This window comes from Osmerus eperlanus, chromosome 16 (genome assembly GCF_963692335.1).
Source record: "Osmerus eperlanus chromosome 16, fOsmEpe2.1, whole genome shotgun sequence".
NCBI lineage: Eukaryota > Metazoa > Chordata > Actinopteri > Osmeriformes > Osmeridae > Osmerus > Osmerus eperlanus.
Genome location: NC_085033.1, coordinates 9665547 through 9687863, shown reverse-complemented (window position 1 = coordinate 9687863; position 22317 = coordinate 9665547). Strand labels below are relative to the sequence as shown.

Below are 22317 nucleotides of genomic sequence, written 5' to 3'. Positions count from 1 at the left end.
ATTATTGAAGAAATTTTAAAATTGAAATATATTTTATTTGAAAGTTTATGGACCTTTTAACCGTGAGCCAGAACAATTGTATACTCTTATAATTTGAGCTGACTTGACGGTTATGAGAAATGTATCAAGAGTTTTATTTTTTATGCTTCTTTAATAAAATCTTGTTTTTGGTTTCATTTTTTACTGTAAAACAATAACTCCTTTGTGTCTGTGTTTTATTCCACTTTGCAAGTTTACAGAACAGTTTTAGAACTATTTCTATGCAGTGATCCTTTGTCTAAGCCCTGATTGAAAAGCAGAGAGGAGCAATGACAGACATGGGCTAGTATTATATGCCAATTGTTATCTCACCGTCTACCACTAGATGGCAGTGGTTATAAAAACAAGGGGATCCTCATTAGCTGACTAATCAGAAGCCTTTTATTAGTGTTATAATGTCGGTGTTATTAATGAAGAAATTAAAGAGTTTGCCTTTGTGTGAATTCCCCCTTCTATATACTTGGAAATAACATGTTACTTAACTGATATCAGTTGAATTAATTATCAATTGTTTTGAGAGAGATTTGAACCAGGGGTATCGCGTTAGGCAGTAGACTCAATGGTACACATGCTTAACCATTGAGCTATAGAGGGTTCCTGCAAAGCTACTTTCTACAAGACAGGGTAATTACCCTTATGACACTACTAAATGCCGAAGGACAACGTACATTTTGTTTCTGCTAATAAGCTATAAAACAGAATACTCTGCCTTCTAATAATACTTACAAGTTTGCTGACGGATTTCTAAGAACTCGTTCACAAAATATAGTGACGATAAGTAGACTTTTCTTGAATAGACTTATTCATTTCTGCAACACGGATAAATATTAAACAGAAATGTACAGCTTACCATCTATTAGGGGTGGGAATCTTTTATAACTATGACAAGGCAAACTTGGTTTTGCAGTCAATTACCCCTTTAAATTTGACTTACTCAAACCTGCAGGAACCGTGTTCTAGTACAAGTCTCTAAGTTGACTTAACCCTTGTGTTCTCTTCGGGTCATTCTGACCCATCAGTCATTGTGACCCACCGTCGTATTTCGACAACTTTACTGCATACAAAAACAAAGTGAAGCATTTTCTTTTAACTGTTGGGCTGTCTCAGACCCTTCACATTGCGAAGGTTAAAAGATAATTATTTTTATTTGTTTTTGTATTGGGTAAAATTGGGTAAACACAACGATGGTTCGTTATGAACCTTTGGGTCATGTGACCCGAAGGCAGCACAAGGGTTAAACAAAGTTAAGCTAAACTAAACTGGCATTATAGAATAGAGGGACTGTTTGACCAGGATACAGAGTGTGTTCCCATGTATCAGAGGCAATATTGAATCAAACAGACCAAGTTGCTGGATGACATTGTGTCCTTTAATAGGAAGCAGATAATGACCAGGCTGCATTCCAATTCCACTTCAACCTCATTAAAGAACAATCAATAATAATGATTAGAAACAAATTAGAAACATCCTCAGTAGAAAATAATTCTCTCATGCGATTTCCGTGTACACGCTACATTCATATTTGTTACAGTTAATGTATTCACAAGCTGTTTGAAAAATAAAAATGTTTACCTTATTGTTACATAGGTGTTGAAATTGAAATAAAATATATGTTGGCAGGTAACATCAAAGAGACACGTGCTGACACGATAAAGTTCATTTTCCCATCATGCACTTGTAGTTTGTATTCACAGAGTGGGCATCACCATAGAGATGTGTCAGCGTGCTAACATGCATGTGTGTCATCTCAAATGTGCCCTTTTGTGCTTGACCATAGGTTTGTGTGTGTGTGTGTACATGCATTAAGAGTTGTAGGAATGTCTTGGGCTACGTTTTGAGAGGCTGCATGTTATGGACTAAACTGGCTAACACTAAAAGTGTCTACTTGATACATTCTCACTTATTGTGGCACCAGCACAAATGCTTTGCCAAAGATTCACCCACTAGCCATAAGTACTGTATCTAAAAATCATATATTGAGAATTAAAGGGGTAGTTCATTATTTAAAAGAATCTGTGTCAACAACAAAAGGTTTTAAGTCTGCGTCATTCATTAGGTGAACTCTGCAGGCCTCAATAAAAGGCATAGGTTGGCACCTGTTTTGGGTGAACTATCCCTTTAACATGATGTGAGAGAAAAGGCAAAAGGCCATTGTGATTAGCAATGACATTCAGATCCCTTGTATTTGGTTGAACAGAGGTGCAATGATTAAAACAACCGATCCGCCATTTTTTTTTTTACGTTTCCCTTCATCATCACAGTCAGTTTCCTATTAGGCTCCTCAGGATAGGAAACAGCAGCACTAGCTTGTCCCCAGGCTCACCGAGCGATTCCTTTCTTTACTCAGCAGTACACATTGTGCTCACACCTATCGTTGGCAATGTAAACGTTCAATAGCATTCAAACCGACATGTCATTCAAATGGGGTCTCTTCTATACACTTGAGATGTGAGAAGCGTGTGGTTTAGGGAGGTAGGAGTGATGGTGGTGGTGGGAGTCGTTTTCACAAGAGTTCAACCAGGAAGCCATTCACTGTCTTATAAAAACACAAGCTGGTCCGTTTGAGTTGAGTCCATGTCACCATCATGATCATCGCGTGCTCCACAAGATTCTTCTACAAACAAGTCCTTGGTCATCGAGCACGTAGGATAAGGTCAGATGTCAGTCAAAATTCTCAGATCAATTCAGAGTTTGGTATTCCGACATAATACTCCATGGAAAGCATGCATACGAACACTCTCCTATGAGATGGGTATTGTGATAGAAGTCCATGACAGATCTGTTCCTTTGAGTTGGATATTGCAGTTCGTACTCCTACGAAGTGTACTACAGGGCAGGTACTGTGTATGTGCAGAGTTTACATTTGGGTTAAGGATATTGCTTGCAACCACACTGAGATAATATGTCTGATGTCCATTTTCAGATCACACACGCACACACACACACAATCACACATAAAGTGTACATACAGGGCTCACAGGTATAGTATAGGCTTTTCATTTTTTAGAATGGAACTAAGTGGCCAAACAAACAGCCAGATAGGTATTGCCTCAGAGACACAGATCCGGCGAAGGGTTAGGGATTGAGAAAGACGAGAGCTTCATACAGCAGTCAGACATGGGCAGTCCTGTCCGCTGCCTTGGTCGACTCACCCACAGGTCTTCGTGATACCGTGGATGGAGAACCCATGGCCCGCGGGCCCAGATGTGAGGAGGGGATCAGTTCTCTTGTTCTGCCATCACATTGTCTCACAGACTAATTCACTGAAGTCAGAGATTCCAGAGTGTCTCTAAGTCAAAGAAGGCCCTTCGAACAGACTCCTGCAGCCGTCCGGGGAACAAGGGATGAGTGACAAGGGAAAACTGACATGGCTGGTTTGCCACGAGAACAACACACAGTATTGCACCACAGAATAACGTGTTTGTGTGACATCTGTCCTGTCTGTTGGTCATGTAGCCCTTTGCTTTAATTGTGCAAGGGAGATCAACACAGTTGAACATACTTGAACAACAACATGGGATAGTCTATCGGATGTTTTGGGTATTGCTCCTTGGTAGTGAGTTCATGTGAGTGAGAGTTGTGTCTGGGGGTTGAAGGCCAGGGACCACAATGCATCATGTAACTAAAGGTGTTGGTGTCTGTGACCCCACACAGTGTTTCAACATGCACTATGACCCAACATGATGTTCCCAAACAAGTCTCCTCCATCACACACGTCTTGTAATCCCACAAAATACTCCTCAGCTCCTATCCGATGCTTCCACATCCATATATTCTCTGTCTCAAAATATAAATGCCCCAGGTGAGCAGGAAGACCGGGCGACCAGAGTACGATGGAGACGAGACGGAGGCCAGGCTGAAAGGACACGCAGGCAGGCAGGGGAGGAGGAGGAGGAGCGTGGCTCACCACCAAGCTCCAGGAGAAGCAAAGAATCAAAGTGCAAAGTGATCTGTCTCAAACTCGCATGACCGCATATGTTTTTTTTCTATATATATTACATCTCGAGATTTAAAATGTACAATTGTGATAGTGTGGGGTGCACAGAGAGAGGTGGGAATGGAACAGGATTGATTGGTGGTGGGCATGGGACAGAGAGAGAGATGATTAGATAAATAGTTTGAGCTGATGTTTCTGGCATGATTGTAAATCCTACACTGAGCCCGCTGTTAGACTGGGTTCAGGAGGAAGAATGTTGTAGAAGGATATCAGTGCTGCGAAACATGGCTGTGTACGTGTGTCTCGACTGTGTGTGTGTGTGTGTGTATTTATCGTGTATGTATATTCATTGTGTATGTGGCTAAACCCAGTACATAATTCTCTCTTATATCTGCATATGATCATATATACTGGACTGGACTGTATCTATTTGTATCTGTGTGTAGAAATCTGTCCTGTGTGTGTGTGTGTGTGTGTGTGTGGGGTCTCTCTCCTCAGCTGGGCCGGCCCTCCTCCGCAGACCGCTGGTCTGACTTGAGCTTGACGAACTCCTTGGCCACGTCGTCGTTGTTGCGCTGGGACAGGATCCTCAGCACGGTCAGGCCCGTCTCGTCCATGTGCACCCGCTTCCCCAGGGGCATCCAGCAGGTGGCGCTGCCTCGGGAGACCATGTCCTTCATCTGGATCAGGGCCATGCCCACGGTGCGGTCCTCCCTGGCGAAGCAGTAGTCCTTCACGCACACCTGCAGCTCGTAGCTCTCCGGGCCCACCTCGGTGCCCAGGGCACTGTGGAGGAGAGAGGGGGAGGGGGAGAGGAGAGAGGGGGGGAGAGGAGAGAGGGGGGAGAGGAGGCAGGGAGCGGAGAGGGAAGGGTGGAGAGGGAGAGGGGAGAGAGACATTATACTTTAGCCGTGAGTGTTCCATCGTTTTCTGTTCATACTGTATGTGACGTGTGTACGGTCAAATGGGCCTTACACCTCCAACTATACCCCCTCCACACCTTATTCCTGCGTGTCGCACGAATGTCCAGCTGTCCTGTCTGACAAGCTCTAGTTCTGAAGACACACTGAAGTTGCAACTGGGTCAATATTCATACTCACTACTGGAAGCTCTCGCTGAACTTGGGAGACCAGGTGTTGTTCTTGGACTTCGTGGCAAACTTTCTCTTCTTGTCACTGAGGTGGGGGCCAACGAGGAAGACCTCGACGAAGGGCCGGAAGCCCTGGGTCTGCCACTTGAGGTCGTTGGCAGACACCACTGAGGGAGGGGGAGATGGAGGGGGAGAGGGAGGAGGAGAAGGAGACAGGGAGAGGAGACAGGGAGAGGAGACAGGGAGAGGAGACAGGGAGAGGAGACAGGGAGAGGAGACAGGGAGAGGAGACAGGGAGAGGAGACAGGGCTTAGGTAAGCAGGGGATTAAGAACGTAGAGGCGACAGTAGGTCTTCCTCTTCTTGATCCTGTCTCACCGTCCCTGTGTCCCTCCTCCCCCCATCTCACCTTTCACTGTGACCTTGTGCTCTCCATTGGGCTGGGGTAAGACCTCCACGTGCATGACCACCTCTCCAACCGCCTCCACCCCAGACGCTGCTCAGACACAGGGAGGGGGGAGGGGGAGATGGATGCAGTCAGTTAGGGAAGACATCAAAAAGAACCAGAATGAGGATAGAAAAGAATGGAGAAAGAACTGGTCGCCTTGAAAATGTCATGCAGTATCACAGGCCTGAACTCAAAAAGGTTTGTATTTAGATTTGTATTAGGGCAATCTACTAATGCAAGGACTCGGCAGTAAGACTGTGATATATGATGTGAAGGGTAGGTAAACATTTGAAAAAACTGAATGGGCCTAGCCTGCTGCAGTCTGTATAATAGCCTGTGGTAATTGTTTTCAAATTTTCTGTTTACACCGGAGGGGTGGGGAGGGGGTTGGGTGGAGGAAGATGGTGGGGATGAATAGTGAGGACTGGCCCGCAGATCACTTACCCTTTTCTGGTAAGGTGTCTTCATTAAGGGTGTACCTGACCCCCTTCCCTCCATGTACTAGAGAGGAGAGACCAGAGGAGAGGTGAGGGGAGAGACCACAGGAGAGGTGAGGGGAAAGACCAGAGGATAGAGGAGTACAACAAGCAAGGCAGACAGACAGACAGACAGACAGACAGACGGCAGACAGACAGCTAGCTGACAGACATGTCGTACTTTGAGCGTTCTGGGAGAGGACAAACTTCCTGATGAGTTTGTCTGTGGCTTGTGTGTAGAGGGACAGTGCGTAGCGTAAGGACTGCAGGTCAGGGCTCTTCTCCAGGAAGGTCTTCTTCAGACCAACTCCACCTGCATGGAAGTATTGCTGTATGGAGACAAAGACAAGTTACAGGCAGACAGAGAGGCAGACAGAACTCTGCTTATTTACAATTTGCGTAGAGCAAACTTTCATCCAAAGCGATGTGTAAATCAACAAGATCAAGAATAAGAAGTGCATCGTATTACGGAATTCGGTCAAGGAACAGTCAAGGAACAGTCTGTATTTACTCGCCACATCGCAAAGCATCTTTGCTAGCAGGTGTGGTGAACAAAACGATGAATATGCTATGCTTATCATTTTTTACCTCAATATGATGCTGTACGAATGTTTAGCTTAACTTAGCAATTGTGCATTTGCGTTACTATAGATTTGTCCTCATGAGAAAGTCACTGTAAGACTGTGTGTGCTGTCCAGTGTACCTTAATGGTGTCCAGTGCCAGCTCTATGACTGCACACTGCTTGGGAGTCAGAGCCCTGGCCTCCTCTCGCACCATGTGCTCCTGCAGGACAGAGGAGGGTTATAGAAGACAGTCTGAGACACACACACACGTTTAATATAAATAAAAAAAGAAACCAGAGTTGATCATCATTACCTTGAGCTTGGAGAGCTGCCCCAACTCTTTGGCAGCATTAAATATCATCTGAGTTCCCTGTTGTTGACAAAGGAGACAGGAAGGAAAGAGAAAGTGAGAAAGAGAAAGACACAGAGAGAGAAATGTTGAGGAGGCAACAAAGACACAAAGAGGGCAGAAATACAGAGGAACACACCGGAATGTCCAGTGATCTAAGTATGAGGGGTGACGGGGGGAGAGGAGTGGGGATGGGAGGAGGGAGAAGAGGTGGGTACAGGCCGGTCCACTGTTCTGATCAAGTCCATACTGCAGGTGACAGATGTGGTCATATGTGAACAGCTCACATATCCAACACATTCAACGCACAACACGGGTCTTGTCATTGGCAAGGTGTCAACGGACAAAAGTTGAAATACAGAGCGCTAGACGCGCAGGAAAGAGGGGGGGGGGGGGGGAAGTTTTGGGGGGGGGACGACTCCTGGTCAGGCCTCTCGTGCACCATGCTCCCATCTGCTGCAGGACCCAGGCGTGTGAGGGAAAGAGAGAGCGATGGAGGAGGGTGGGCTGGAGGGACAGAGGACGAAGAAGAAGGAGAGGGAAGAAGTGACACCGTCTCAGCTGTAACTGGACAGCGGACCAGAGAGACTCCACGCAGGCGCGCGTGAGTGTGCGTGTGCACGCCCTCTCACATCCACACGCACACAATGTACTTACAATCACCTGAAGAAGAGGAACAGAGAGAAAAAATGGGGTGACGATGAGAACCAACTCATCAACAACCAGTAGAGAGGCCTGCGCCAGTAAACACCCCCCCATATTCTAATCAGTAAACAGGTTCACTTCTCAATCTGCAGCCTCTCTCCGACTCTCCTCGTCAGTGTGTTGTGACTGGTGCACGTCAGTGCCAGCGGCAGACAGATGCTCACCGTCTGGTCTGTGAGGGGCGGGAGCACAATGGTCTTCTCCATGGTGTTCATCACCAGCTTCCACAGCTCCTTCAGCACCCTCTTCAGAACCGTCTTCTCACAGATCTTGGCAAACAGCGACAGGCTGGAACACAGACACACGCAGACACGCACGCACGCACGCAGACACACACATACACACCCACACACTCAATGCGTAAAGAGACGCGTGCACACCGTTTGGGCGTCGATTGGGCGTCGATTGTGTGTCGATGTGATGCTGATGTGTTTCTGTCAATCAGTGTGTGCGTGTGCCGTACTTGACGTCCAGGAAGTCCATGATGGGCTGCAGGACGTTGTCAGCATCCTGGACCACGCTTCCGTTGGCGGGCACAGTCTGACCCTTCACCTGGGCAAGGATGTCTCCCATCTCCTTCAAACAGTCCTCGATGTGGGGCTGGAAGCTACACGACACGCACGCGCACACGCACACGCACACATCTGAATGACATGGGACAACGAACCAGATTCTGGAACAACATTTAGTGTTGAGGTTTCTTCCGTCTTCTACAGGGCATACAGAACGAGAGGCTGTCTTCTACAGGGCATACAGAACGAGAGGCTGTCTTCTACAGGGCATACAGAACGAGAGGCTGTCTTCTACAGGGCATACAGAACGAGAGGCTGTCTTCTACAGGGCATACAGAACGAGAGGCTGTCTTCTACAGGGCATACAGAACGAGAGGCTGTCTTCTACAGGGCATACAGAACGAGAGGCTGTCTTCTACAGGGCATACAGAACGAGAGGCTGTCTTCTACAGGGCATACAGAACGAGAGGCTGTCTTCTACAGGGCATACAGACCGAGAGGCTGTCTTCTACAGGGCATACAGAACGAGAGGCTGTCTTCTACAGGGCATACAGACCGAGAGGCTGTCTTCTACAGGGCATACAGAACGAGAGGCTGTCTTCTACAGGGCATACAGAACGACAGGCTATCTTGTCATGATCCACTGTGTTTCAGCAGACAGCTGTTAGACATCCGCTGACCTGACCGCAAAGATCCTGCTGAGGTCATCCATGACGTTGTTCAGCTTCACCTGCAGCTCCTTCAGGAAGTCACTGGCCTCCACGTTCAGCTGGGGACAGGATATGATGTTGTTAACTAGTGACTGGTCTTAAGGCCTGAGTTGACTAAGCAGCGTTTGAATGGGATCAGTTAAGCGGCTGTACTGGGGCAGCAGCACTCACATTCTTGCCTCCCATGGCCTCAAACATCTTCTCCAGCTGGACTCGGAGCTGCTGGATGTTATTGATGAGGATGCAGGGCTGAGCGGAAAGGCAGAGTGATTAAGATCAACCTCTCCCTGCAGGCAACATTCAGCTGATTTCCATACATCACTTGCATTGTGACCCACCACTTTTTCCTTGGAGCAGTGATTTGCGAAGTCCTTGGCAATGATGTCAGCATAAGACAGAAGAACGTTGCCAATAGTCTGCGAGCGATGGAGAGAGACACAGAGAGAGAGAGAGAGGTTTAAAGATATGTGAGTTGAAGCACCTGACATGTTGGAGAGTTCTAAATCCCCTTGGTCACCTTGGCGAATCTCTTCATGTAGTCGCCCACGATCTGAGGGTCAGGGCACTCCAGCTTGCGGATGATCTCGAAGCTCTGGTTGAGCTGGGAGAACACGTCCACCACGGAGCAGGAGAACAGAGCGTGCTCCGACGTCACCTGGAACTGTGGCCCGAGGGGAGAGAGAGAGAAACAGAGAGAGAGACATAGAGAGAGAGAGAGAGACATAGAGAGAGAGAGACATAGAGAGAGAGAGAGAGAGAGAGAGAGAGAGAGAGAGAGAGAGAGAGAGAGAGAGAGGATGAAGAAAGAGAAACATTTGACACAATGACTTCACACAGAAGTGAGCGCAAGCCTGCAGCGGTTGCGCTGCTCTGACTACCGCTAGCTGGGGGGGGGGCTATAGCTATTCTTCTGAGCTGTGCTGTGGCTCTGGACCAGCCCAGGTGACCCGGAGGCGTTGGGGGGGGGGGGGGGGGGGGTGACACCAGAGATGATGGGGGGCAGACTCCTCATTAACAGCCTTGTTATTAGCGGCCTATTGAGCGTGCTGTGAGGAGACGGGGCCGAGGACTGCTGTCCTGCTGACACAGGAAACAGGAAGCTGCTGTGGGCGACAGTAATTGGACCCGGAGGACTACAGATGAATAGCCTGAGCTCCACTGTATAGACCGCACGCTGTGTGGAGAGCACGGTGAGAGTGAGAGACAGAGAGAGAGAGAAAGAGAGAGGGACTGTAAGATATAGTGTGTGTGTGTGTGTGTTCACATGTGTGCGATTCCAACTCTTGCGGGAATGCAGAGTCTGCCAGGTGCCTCTGCCGCCGTCTGGGTATTGACCCGGTATCGACTGTGCTGAGTCCTCTAACCTGCCTCTCTGCCTCCCTGCCTTCAGTCTAAACATATTAACAGGAGGGAGAACCATCCGCTCCTTCGTTGGCCCTTGCCGATGTCAGCCATGAGACAGTCCATTTGAAAAAGACAAAAAGTCAAATGTACAGAAGATTAATATACCCCATCCTTTTTGTCCCTCTCCAGGGCACCGTGGAGAAAGTCTCTGGACACTTCCTCATTCTCGTCCAACCACAGGATGACAAATGGCTCAAACCAACTGTTGGATAGAAGAGGGGGGGGGGGTGTTAAACAGAGACTACCCAGCCACTTGTGGACATGTTACAACCCTCATAAAGCTCCTTGCTAGTGGCTGGGGTGTGCGGGACTCACGCAGGGTACTCAGGCACATGTTTCTGGAAGGTGGTGAGCTCCTTGCAGTACTCGTTATAAAGCCACTTCACTTTGAAGTGCAGGTTCATGTAATCAGCACTCTTACACAGGCGGTTCTTCTCATGCTCTGTAAACCAAAGACATAATATTAGGACTAGGGTTACACACACACACACCCACAGAGAGACGCACAGAGTCAGAGAGACACACACAGAGACACACACTTACCCTCCATGGCGTATTTCATCAGCCTGTTTTGATGTGTCAAATGCTTGAATCTTTTGCTTAGAAATGATTTAGCTCTTGTACAATCCTAGAACACTGCATAAACATGCATGGGCCTTATGGCCAATTAGCAGTAACTCGTTTGTTTATCCTTCACCACCCATGAGCTGGCTGAAAAGCAGTAACTTGATTCAGAGAGACACACAGAGACACACACTTACCCTCCATGGCGTATTTCATGTCTTGAGCAAACATGTTCCACATAACCTCAGCACTAATCTTGCCTACGTTCAGTTCTTGCGGAAACCTACAGGGGGCAGTAGTACAGTGTCAAGGATGTAGGCATCAATGACGTCGTCTTATCACAAAGCCAGCCTCATCCCGGATGACTCAGACACCATTTCATGAACAAAACGTACGCCCTTACAGTAGCCGTGTGATTAGAAAGGCACCGGGTGAATGCACACAGCCTATAAATCTAGTTTCAAGTCTCTATGGACTACACTGTGTCTCCAGCAGTGGTTAGCGGCTGTGCTGGAGGCCTCGGGCAGAGCTTACTGGTTGAGGCAGGGTGTGTAGGAGTTCTTGTCCTCCTCTATGATGGAGACGATGAGGGTGATGAGCTTGGACCAGAAGTCCAGGTTCTTGACGCTGGGGCCCTGTTCATCAGGGGCAACAGCCTTGGCCTGGGTGCAGAGGGGATGGGGGTCTGGTTAGAGACACACTGATGGAAACGCTTGATATTTCACGAACTGGCACGCGCACATGCACTCACTGGATCGGTCTGGTATTCTCGTCCGTAGAGCTCGTGGCAGTTGTTGAAGATGTACTCGTAGGTGGAGGTGAGACACGCCTTCACGCAGTCCTTCACCACCTGGCTGGCCCTGGGTGGGCTCTGGAGCTCCTGGACCTGAGAGGTCACACACACACACACACACACATGTTACACACAACTATTTTCTCTCGGTTCAGGTTTTTAGTGGGAGGAAGATGATGTGATCTGTGCCTGAAGCAATTTCCACAACATTCCACCTCGTTCAAGGAGCCGGTTCGAAATGTTCTCATTAACACTGAGGGAAAACGTGAGCCCGTATACCTTCATCCTGAAGAAGGTAATGCTGGTCAGAAGGTCCACAGTGGACTTGAGATCCTGAAGTCTTTCTGGACTGCTGGCAGGGAAGTTGTTCTGCAAACAAGCACATGAGACATGCAAACAACCCGAGCAAACCCAGAGCAGGACTCAAAAGAGCGATGCTTGACAAACAGGTTGTTTACTGACGCCGACAACCAAATGAAGAAAAATATGACAAACAAGAAATATTCAAATTAGAACAACGCCACAACAAAACAAAGTATTTGACACATTGTCTCAAGCAAATAGCAAAGGGTTCAACAGACAAATAACCAAATCCTAGCACATACTGTGTTCACGAATGGCAGTGTGAAGTGTTGCTGTGACTGATAGAAACAGGTAGGATAGAGTAAACCAGTTTGAGTTATGTACCCGGTACATGGACAAGTCAATCCTCAGGGAGTTGTGCAGCTGATCCAGCAGTTTGACAAACCTCTCCTTCTGCACAGGACAGAGAAAAACACAGAGACAAACAACCCTTAACTTTGCAGGAACGACTCTCCACACAATGAGTTCAAATGAGCTAAGAAACCAGATATGAATGGGGCCTTCTGGTTGGACATTTGGAGCAAATTCACAGAAACTTGACCAAGACCTAATATTTTGGAACAACTCTGACGACCAAAATCTCATAAGGAGCTGAGCCTATTCATAAATCATAATTCCCTCAGAATATCTTTCGGTGAATGGCCGTGTCGGTGAGCCAGAGATATAACGCGTGGGTGGGCAGCGTGGGTGGAACAGAGCACACTCACCCCGAAGTTGGAGGCGGCGAAGCGGTCGGAGGCGGAGACGTTGTTGGAGGACTGGGTGGTGTGGGCGTAGTATGCGTTGATGTTGGCCAGGAGAGTGCTCATGACAGCAGGCACCCCTGGGCACATGTACTTGGACGATAGGCAGGCGAAGTGGCTGTGAGAACACAAAGGACGGCACCTATTCAGTACAGAGTCCTTCCAGCCTCGCTAGAAGGGTCTCTTCACCGGAGCGACTCTGAGCGTGTCGGAATGTGCTTACAGGTACGTAAGATTTTCAGTATACTTGTATTTTCTTGTTGTCAACTAATAAGCCTAGCAACAGTCATGTGACTGCGTAGTTCCTGGACTACGAGCCTCTACAGATGGAAGGATGACGGGGTGAGGACTGACGTCATGGCTTGGTAGATGGACTCCACGCCGTAGCGCATGGCGAACTCGTCCACGATCTCCTGGGCCGTCTCCTCAAAGTACACCTTCCAGGCATCGTCTCCTTTGGCGTCGGGGATCTTCACCACGCCGCCGTTCTGCTCCTCTGTCGTGTACTGGAACAGGTGCTGTGGGCCGAGAGCAACGTGTGTTTGGAGGAGAGCTCTGTGTGTTTGTGTGCGGTGGGGGGGGTGACTGTGTGTGTGTGTGTGTGTGGACTGACCTCGTGCAGACAGGTGTACTGGACGTGGTAAGGAGCCACCGTCTCCTCTCCCTTGATCTCCACGCTGATGTGCATGCGGATGGCTCCGGACACGGCTGACTTGTCTGTTCGCTTGTCTGGGAGGGTAGACACACACACACGCTCACACACTAACACCAACACCAACGTCCGGTCTAAACCTCCCACCGACCTGAACCTAGCTAAACCATTCTCTCCTTTTTCATTCCCTCTCTTTCCCCTCCTCTCTCTCCTCCCCCACCCTTTCCCTCTCTTCCTCCTGCTCGCTCCTCTTATCTATCTCCTCCTCCTCCTCTCTCTCTGCTCCTCCCCCTTTCCCTCCTCTCTCTCTCTCCCTCCCCCCTCCCCCCTCCCGTCTCCAGGGCTCACCCAGGTTGTACCAGACGTCCATCTCTCCGCTGAGCGTGCGGACCTCGATGATGGTCTGGCCCAGGAAGTCATCGCTCTCCCTCTTGAACTTCTGCTTCACGCGGGACTTGATGTCGTCGTCCTCGTCCCAGACACGCACCTTGATGCGGTCTGAGGAGTTGTGGCACTCGCTGACGACAGAAACACAACACAGACTAGGATGAGCGAGGCGGGCCAGCCGGGGCCCTCTGTTGTGTACTCTTATATTAGACAGACAGATGTACAGAGGTCGTGAGAACAGTCCAATGATCAGCGTGCTCCAGACTTAGTGTGCTCCAGGGCCTATATGGACTCACAAGTGAAAGTTCTCCTCCCAGACGGGGTTGAGGTTTCCGTAGATGGTCTTGGTCCTCTTCTTGGTCTTACCCACCTGGACGGTGACGTAGGGGTCACTGGAGCCCGTCTTGTCTTTGGCCTGCAGACCCTGGGCACACACCACTACGGGACGGAGAAGAGAGGGATGTCAGGGGGATGAACAGCCACACATCTAGACTCCAGTCCATTATTTTGACATATTTCTAGGCGTGTTCCTAATGTGAAATCCAAACAGCCTAAACTAGGTCTGTGGGTCTTCCCATCCCAGCTGGGATCTCACCAGTGATGCTGATCTTGGCGGACCACTTGGAGGTCCCGTCGAGGACGCTCTGTTTGATCTGCTTCATGTGTGTGGCGTGGGTTGCCTTGACGATGGCGAACACTTCCTGGATGAGCTCGAAGATCTCGGGCTTGTTCCTCTCCCGGATCTTCATCCTGTCCTTCAGGACCACCATGATGTTCAGGGTGCGGTCCTCCGCCCCGTGCTGCTTGGAGCTCTTCTCTGCCGCTCCTGGAGAGAGATGCAGGGAAGACCAGCACCAGAGAGAGAGATGCAGGGAAGACAAGCACCAGAGAGAGAGATGCAGGGAAGACAAGCACCAGAGAGACAGATGCAGGGAAGACCAGCACCAGAGAGAGAGATGCAGGGAAGACCAGCACCAGAGAGAGCGATGCAGGGAAGACAAGCACCAGAGAGAGAGATGCAGGGAAGACAAGCACCAGAGAGAGAGATGCAGGGAAGACAAGCACCAGAGAGACAGATGCAGGGAAGACCAGCACCAGAGAGAGAGATGCAGGGAAGACAAGCAGCAGAGAGAGAGATGCAGGGAAGACAAGCACCAGAGAGAGAGATGCAGGGAAGACAAGCACCAGAGAGAGAGATGCAGGGAAGACCAGCACCAGAGAGAGAGATGCAGGGAAGACAAGCACCAGAGAGAGAGATGCAGGGAAGACCAGCACCAGAGAGAGAGATGCAGGGAAGACCAGCACCAGAGAGACAGATGCAGGGAAGACCAGCACCAGAGAGAGAGATGCAGGGAAGACAAGCAGCAGGGAGAGAGATGGAGGGAAGACAAGCATCAGGGAGAGAGATGGGGGGAAGACAAGCACCAGGGAGAGAGAGAGGAACAGGGGTGAGAAGGGTAGGTGCAAGAAAACGGAGATAAACCAACAAGGAAGGGAGGGAGTAGAAAACATGAAATCAGAGGCAGGGAGAAAGAGAAAGAACAATCATTAGGGTGGTTCAGGTTAACCCCGTGACCCTACGGAGAGGTCTCTATAGGCAACAGGAGACAGGGAGAGGAGAGGAGAGACATTAGAGAAGCACTACATCACTGAGGGATTTGGCTGAAAATGCTCCTGGGTGAATGTGAATTAGGGAAAGTAATACAGTTGCCGAGAGTAACTTTGAAAGTGAGAGAGGAGAGCGAGGCAGGGCAATGACAGCACATTACTCAGGAGAGAAATTGGAAAGGAAGAGGGACTGGAAAGTGAGAGAGCAGAGAGGACGAGAGTAATGGGATGTCAATCGAGCAGTGAGGAGAGGGAGGGGGAGTTTGGATGGGTGTGTCTGTTTGTCAGTGTGTGCATGTGTGTGCGTGTGTGTGTGTGTGTGTGCGCAGGGTGAAGAACAGACTGTGCGTACATAATTGTGTGTGTGTGTGCACATTTTTTCTTCTTTCCCCCCAATATCCTTACTCTGTAGGCAGTCAGCATTGAGGAGGTCCTGGCACTTATCATGGCATTTGACGCCACACTCAGAGCAGCGCATGCCCTGGCGGGCGATGCCCCACAGCAGGCCCTCGCACTCGTAGCAGTAGGTGGGCGTGGTGGCGGTCCACACCTCGAAGTTGTGGGGCGTGGTGCAGGAGATGGGGTAGATGAGAGCCTGCAGGGTCTTCTTGTACACGTGGCTCTTCTGCAGTGGGGGGGAGGGGGGGAGGGGGAGTGACAAAGTATGACAAGCTGAGCTCTTGGCCTGTTACTGTACAGTTAGCTCCCTTTTCAAATGTTAGAAAACGGAAACTTCACCGAGCCGGTGGTGGTGGAAACGGGAGTGAAAAGAGACCCACCAGTTCCTCGTTGTTCAGGGTGGTGGAGGCCATGGCTGACGTGATGCCAGCCTTACGGGAGCTCTGCACCAGGGACTGGGGAGGGAGGGAGGGGAGGGAGGGAGGGAGGGAGGGAGGGAGGGAGGGGAGGGGAGGGGAGGGGAGGGGAGGGGAGGGGAGGGGAGGGGAGGGGAGGGGAGGGGAGGGGAGGGGACGTAAACAGTTGAGTCAGGCTGAAGGTACTGGGTAACTAGGTGTCAGAGTGATGGGTGTACAGGTACTCACCATGGCTTGCAGCATCTCAGGACGGGGAGGAACAGAAGGAAGAGAGTCAGGAATACTACAGCAATCATCAGGTATTCTACTGTTTATTATTGGTCTGTTTGGGTAACACACTGCTATGGACAAGTGTAAATGTAAAGATATATGGCGAAATGTAGTATTATTCATTTATACACATTGATAAGGCCTAACAGAGCACAGGAACATATTTCCTGGACTATCTTCTGTATATATGTTTGCATTTGCATGTGGGAGTCTGCATGTGTGTGTGTGTGTGTGTGTGTGTGCTTCTGCTTCCCCTGCCTTGACCTCCACATAACAGTTTAATCTATTCCTCCTCGGCTGGTGTGCAGGCGTGTAATTTAGCGGCTGTCAGCACATCACCTACATGACTCAGAGGGTGCAACGGTGAGCCCCACAGTTATATACTTCCTGTCAGCATAGGTGCTGCCAAACAGGCATCCCTTATTTGGTGTCCCAATTTCAGAGAGCATAAAACAGTAGCGGTCTAGAGAGACTAGTTGGAGAAAACAATAACATCTTAATACCTATGTGGATGTGCTTGTGTGTATGCGGGCGCACGTGTGTGTGTGTGTGTGTGTGTGTGTGTGCGTGAGGGGGGCAGAGGGTGTGTGTGTGTGTGAATGGGTGGAGGGTGTGTGTGACTCTCGGTCTCTCACCAGGTCTCTGACCATAGGTATGGCTTTCCTCTTGCGTAGGTCAGGCATGCTGTCGATACTGTACAGGGCCCCACCCATCCTGAGAAGGAAAAGGAACATCTTTAAACCGCTTCTAACTGTCAAAATGGAGCTGAAGGTGGGTTAGCACAATGTTTCAACTTGGAAATCTATTCGAGACTTTTCTAGTTTATTTCAAGACAAAACCTGCTCTGTAGGCTGATGCTTCATTAACAGGCAGTGTGAGAGCCCACATTTTAGCCAAAGGGCTGGTGTGCGGTTGGCTTACACTGCCAGCAGCTCAGCACTCACAGTCAGGCCATACTTATGTACAAATGCACCAGCACTTCATACTCACTAGCTCTGTGTGCTGTTAAACTTAATTAACTGCGTCAAATGGGATATGGGGCCAACTGTTTCTAAGTTGCTTATTGTAGGTAGTTATTTATGGAAGTTGTGTGAAGTGTTAAGTTATATATAGAACTTTTATGTCAAAGTACATTTTGTAAGGGAGCTTAATGTATACAAAGCATTTAGTGTATCCTCTGCCTCAAACGCCTCAACAACGATGTAGAAAGTAACATACCCTCCTTTACCAAACCACAGCGACTGGGACGTCTCTCCTCGGGCCTGAGAGAGGGATGAAAGGAAGAGAGAAAGATGAGGTATCTGATACGTACTCGTGTGGCTTTTTGTGTGCGTGTCTGTGTGTGTGTGCGTGATGTGTGTGCCGGCGTGTGTGTGGGAGTTTGAGTATATATACAGCACATTAGGAATCTATGTGTGAGCACAGCTCTAAATATGCCCAGGTATTCTATCCACAGAGAGACCTTCCCACCGTGCCGACCATGAGCGACAACACGCTCTGTACTGTCCCGTTGTTCCCATCACACCTGGAAACCCACTATAGGAAAACCACTATACAGGCCTTCCGTGACCTCAGACATCAGGCCCTCCCACACCGTGACTCCTACCCTACTGCAGTGTGTGACCGGCTCCTTGCTCTGGCACCAGGCTCAATGAAACATCCCCATAGGGAGAGTTATTACTGAGGAAACCTTGGGATGCCTCCCACACTAAGCCCTGGGTTTCTGACGTCATTTGTGGGCCCAGAGGAGCTGGCTGAGGGACTGCTACAGATGCAGGAACCCTGGACACGACTCTACCAGCTCCTACTTTACCCCACACAGCATAGGATGTGAATGACAATGACCCTGAGGCCAAACCGAAGTGGGCGGACTGTGAAGATGAAGGATTGCTGTGCACAAGCTCATGTTTGGACTGGGAGGGGTTTGGCAGGACATTACAAATACCAGTGGCCAACACGGACACCCTTCTTTCTCTCGCAGGACCAATCAGCATGTACCCACCTGACAGACTGCTCCAATAATGGCCGACCAGTGTGCATGTGAGTGTCGCTATGGCAATGACATGAAACTGGAGAAAAAACAAAGTGATAGTAGTGCACAAACAAACAAACAAACAAACAAAAAGGAAATCAACTGAAGAAAGATAAACGCCAGTTAAACGACAACCACAAACAAAAACATTGAAGCAGGTGATTAATCATTGGCACAACTGAATTCAAAAGTTATGAATATAAAATGATATGTGAATAAATGCAAGTGAATCAATCAATTGATCAAGCCAAATTAAATCTTGCAGAAGAAATCAATGATTTTAGTGGGTCTGTTTAGTGGGTCTGTCAGACAGACTGGTGAGTTAGCTATTTTAGATTGAAGTCGAATGGACTCGGTCTACACCAATTCTGCACTTCCAGATAGTTTAAAATATTAATTGTTCTATGTAAAATACATTTGGTCTTCTATTTCGAAATGTGCTTTCAAAATAGACACAGGGCACCCACAGCCCATGTCCTTGAAACTAAATAATGCAGAACACATGCATTTTTCAAAGCTTTTGGAAAGTACGTCAGACATTTTTATGATGTGTAGGACACCCAGGATACTGCTCTTCTCCAGGGAGATCAGGATGGGCTGTGATGTTGAGGTTAGACCTGGGCTCTGCTGCAGGACAGGGGGAACAGAGGCCAGGCGGGCTGACCCAGGGAGGGGAGCGCCAGGATTTGGGGAGTAGAGTAGAGACGAACAGTGTAGAGCAGAGCAGAGCAGATAACAGCAGAGTAGAGTAGAGTAGATTATGGTAGAGTAGAGTAGGGTAGAATAAAACAGAGTAGAGTAGATAACAGAAGAGTAGAGTAGAGCAGAGCAGAGGACAGAACTCACCTCTTGTATCTGCTGTCGGACCTTGTTGATGATCCTCAGCCAGTTCTCCTTGGCTCTCACTGAAGGGTCTACTGGCTCCTTGGGCTCCTCGTCCACAGGAGCACTGGAGGGAAACACCACACTGTTTATCTGTCTCTGTTACTGTCTGCAGCAACTCCAAGGCTTGTCAGAGTGCTCATGGTATCGTTGGAGGAGAGGGGTTCGTGTAAAACATGGGGCACACCATTCAGTCCATGAACGGTTTACACTGCTTTGTTGTGAGGTGCTGTGCGGGGGAAACAGGCGGTGGGTGTGTGGGGGAAACAGGCGGTGGGTGTGTGGGGGAAACAGGCGGTGGGTGTGTGTGTGGTGTGTGTTTCCTTCTCTGCATCTTCCTGGTTCCTACCTCTCAGGGGGCTGCTGTGTCTCCTCTGCAGGAGTGAGGGGCGGGCTGGGCTCGTAGCGCTCCTCCTCTTCCTCCAACAGCTCCTCCTTCATAAGAGACTCCTCCTTTGTTTGGGCCGGGGGGGTCCGTGCTTCCCGGTCTACCAGCTCCTCCTCCCCCAGGAGGCGCTGGTCGTCTGGCTGGGGAGGCTGGGCAACAGGGGCCGCTGACTGGGCGGCAGGGAGACCCTGGGCGGGGCCCTGGGGGGGGCCAGATGACGAGGCAGGCTGAGAGGGGGGGCTTGTGGTGGAGGAGAGGGCCTGGGAAGGAGCTGCCATGGTGGATGGGTGGGATGGAGGGGCGGCAGACGTGGTCGCAGACTGGGGCTGGGGCACTGGAGCTGGGGCTGGAGGCTGAGGCTGGGAGGGCTGGGCTGAGGGGACAGAGGACAGGAAGGTGGAGGCCAAGCCCGTGACCGCCGCCGAAAACGGTTTGGCCATGGAGAAGAAGGACGAGGTAGGGGCTGGGGTGGGCTGAGGCTGGGGCTGGGGCTGAGAGGGTGGGGGAGGCTGGGGCTTGCCGGCGGGTTGACCAGGCAGCGGCTGTGCTGCTGGAGCCACGCCCGGGGGATGAGCCTGGTTCTGGGATTGACTCGGCGGCTGGCCGGGCGGCTGCTGCTGCTGGTGCAGGGAGGCCTGCTTCTCCAGGGGAGGCCTAGCGCCAGACGGCTCCGAGGCCGGCGGGGCCGTGGAGGTCGGGGTGGGCGTGTACGGAGGCTCCAGCTCCTCGCTGAGGGCCCCGTCCAGGGGGTACCCGTCCTCGTCCTCGTACGCCATCTCCTCGTCCTCGTAGAGGCCGTCCTCCTCGCCCTCGTACAGCCCCCCGTCGTCCTCCTCGTACAGGGCGCCCTCCTCCCCCCCGTCCTTGCTGTAGCCGCCCTCGTCGCTGTACGCCCCCTGGGTCTCGTCCGGGTCCCAGTCCGGGGAGCCCTCCTTGCTGTAGCTGACCGAGGAGTGGCAGGAGTGGTAGGAGTCGTTCTCGTCGTAGGGGTCCCTCGCCCCGTACCCCGGCCCGTACTCCTCCTCCTCGCTCAGCTGGCTGCTGCACCGGCTCAGCTCCGCCGACGAGGCGTAGCTCCCCGTGGGACTGCGGGAGGGCGGAGGGCGCGGGGGAGGGAGAAGGTGGAGAAGGTGAAGAGAGAGGCAGCGAGTGTTAGAGTCAGAGGCAGCGAGGTTAGAGGCAGAGGGAGGAGCGAGTGTTGGGACGATGTGGTCCGTGCGGCAGCAGGAAAGCCCGGTTGAGAGAGAAGCAAAGGATAAGAGGCCCATAACAGACTCGGAGAGGCAGACATTCCTCTATCCATCCCTTTACGGATTCATTCATGGACATGCGGTGTGTACTGTACATGCGGTTTCATTATGATGTGGTTGTAGGTGTGTAAAAGCACACAGTGTACCGATGCTCCCCTTTCCACTAGGCATACTAAAATTGTCTCCTTCAGGCACAGGATGGCCAAGTCCTATTGTGACTGCTAATCAATGAGGGCCAATGGTGACGCGTGAGTATCAGACAGCCAGGAAGAAATAGAGCAGAACACAAGAGGTGACCGAGGCCTCCAGCAGGCTGACAAATGAAACCGAACAAGCGGCCGTGAAGGCAACAAACAGTGGAGAAGTACAGTATTTATACTCCATGATGAATGGGGCTATTAAATTGGATAGAGAGAGAGGGAGGTGAAGAGGAGAAGGGAGGGAGGGCAGGAGAGGGTGGAGTGGGGAGTTTGTGGACAAACACACACTTACATACACAGAATACGTCGGATCATTTGTTCAGTATTGACCATGAGATGGCTGGTTGAATAATGCATGAAGCGGCAACAAGAAAGAGGAACAGCGGCCAGCATACAGTGTCTTTTTCTCAGTCTGAAAGGAACAGGCCGGCGGCAAGCTCTGCTGCTGGTACAGCAGAGGGGCCAAGTCAAGGAGAGAGACACAGGGGTCGAGCATGGCGGTATAACACACACACACACACGCACACGCACGCACACACAGGCACACACCTGATGGCTCTCTGTTGTTGGTAGTCGGGCTCCTGACTGTTGGTGGTGGAGTGGGGGTGGGCGGAGCCTCGGGAGGCGTGGCGCTGCTGGCTGATGGGATACTGGTGCACGGAGGCGTTGGGCTGGGAGGTGGTGTAGTAGGGCGGAGGCATGCTGTTACTGGTCTCACTGCGGTAGTCACTGTCTCGGTCGTCCACAGCGCTGTCTGGGTCCTCATCTACACACACGTACAGGAGGGGAGGGGCACAGGGAGGAAAGACACGTTTACCTGCCCATCTCACCGCGAGTCTCTCTGTGTCTGTCTGCAAGTCTCTCTGTCTGTCTGCAAGTCTCTGTGTCTGTCTGCAAGTCTCTCTCTGTCTGTCTGCAAGTCTCTCTGTCTGTCTGCAAGTCTCTCTGTCTGTCTGCAAGTCTCTCTGTCTGTCTGAAAGTCTCTCTCTGTCTGCAAGTCTCTCTTTCTGTCTGCAAGTCTCTCTTTCTGTCTGCAAGTATCTCTGTCTGTCTGCAAGTCTCTCTTTCTGTCTGCAAGTCTCTCTCTGTCTGTCTGCAAGACTCTCTCTGTCTGCAAGTCTCTCTTTCTGTCTGTAA

General features: G+C 50.4%; 1 protein-coding gene across 2 annotated transcripts in view; it reads right to left on the bottom strand.

The window, feature by feature from the left end:
• Positions 1–1390: 1390 nt before the first annotated feature.
• LOC134036434 (protein unc-13 homolog A-like) overlaps positions 1391–22317 on the bottom strand; it is a 29812-nt gene continuing 8885 nt past the window's right edge. For both annotated transcript variants that reach the window (XM_062481391.1, XM_062481390.1), the window contains 34 exons: positions 21730–21946; positions 19692–20816; positions 19307–19409; positions 17647–17690; positions 17064–17142; positions 16387–16401; positions 16123–16197; positions 15749–15968; positions 14331–14561; positions 14032–14173; positions 13697–13866; positions 13310–13425; positions 13051–13214; positions 12661–12814; positions 12278–12346; positions 11870–11959; positions 11549–11683; positions 11332–11459; positions 10995–11080; positions 10549–10675; positions 10339–10435; positions 9347–9490; positions 9168–9245; positions 9001–9078; positions 8800–8888; positions 8071–8214; positions 7772–7895; positions 6867–6923; positions 6693–6773; positions 6171–6318; positions 5958–6014; positions 5475–5561; positions 5077–5233; positions 1391–4762 (listed from right to left, as the gene is read on the bottom strand). In XM_062481391.1, the coding sequence (XP_062337375.1) occupies positions 4471–4762; positions 5077–5233; positions 5475–5561; positions 5958–6014; positions 6171–6318; positions 6693–6773; positions 6867–6923; positions 7772–7895; positions 8071–8214; positions 8800–8888; positions 9001–9078; positions 9168–9245; positions 9347–9490; positions 10339–10435; positions 10549–10675; positions 10995–11080; positions 11332–11459; positions 11549–11683; positions 11870–11959; positions 12278–12346; positions 12661–12814; positions 13051–13214; positions 13310–13425; positions 13697–13866; positions 14032–14173; positions 14331–14561; positions 15749–15968; positions 16123–16197; positions 16387–16401; positions 17064–17142; positions 17647–17690; positions 19307–19409; positions 19692–20816; positions 21730–21946 (5123 nt within the window). In that variant the 3' untranslated portion in view covers positions 1391–4470. The remainder of the gene's footprint in view (positions 4763–5076; positions 5234–5474; positions 5562–5957; positions 6015–6170; positions 6319–6692; positions 6774–6866; positions 6924–7771; positions 7896–8070; positions 8215–8799; positions 8889–9000; positions 9079–9167; positions 9246–9346; positions 9491–10338; positions 10436–10548; positions 10676–10994; positions 11081–11331; positions 11460–11548; positions 11684–11869; positions 11960–12277; positions 12347–12660; positions 12815–13050; positions 13215–13309; positions 13426–13696; positions 13867–14031; positions 14174–14330; positions 14562–15748; positions 15969–16122; positions 16198–16386; positions 16402–17063; positions 17143–17646; positions 17691–19306; positions 19410–19691; positions 20817–21729; positions 21947–22317) is intronic.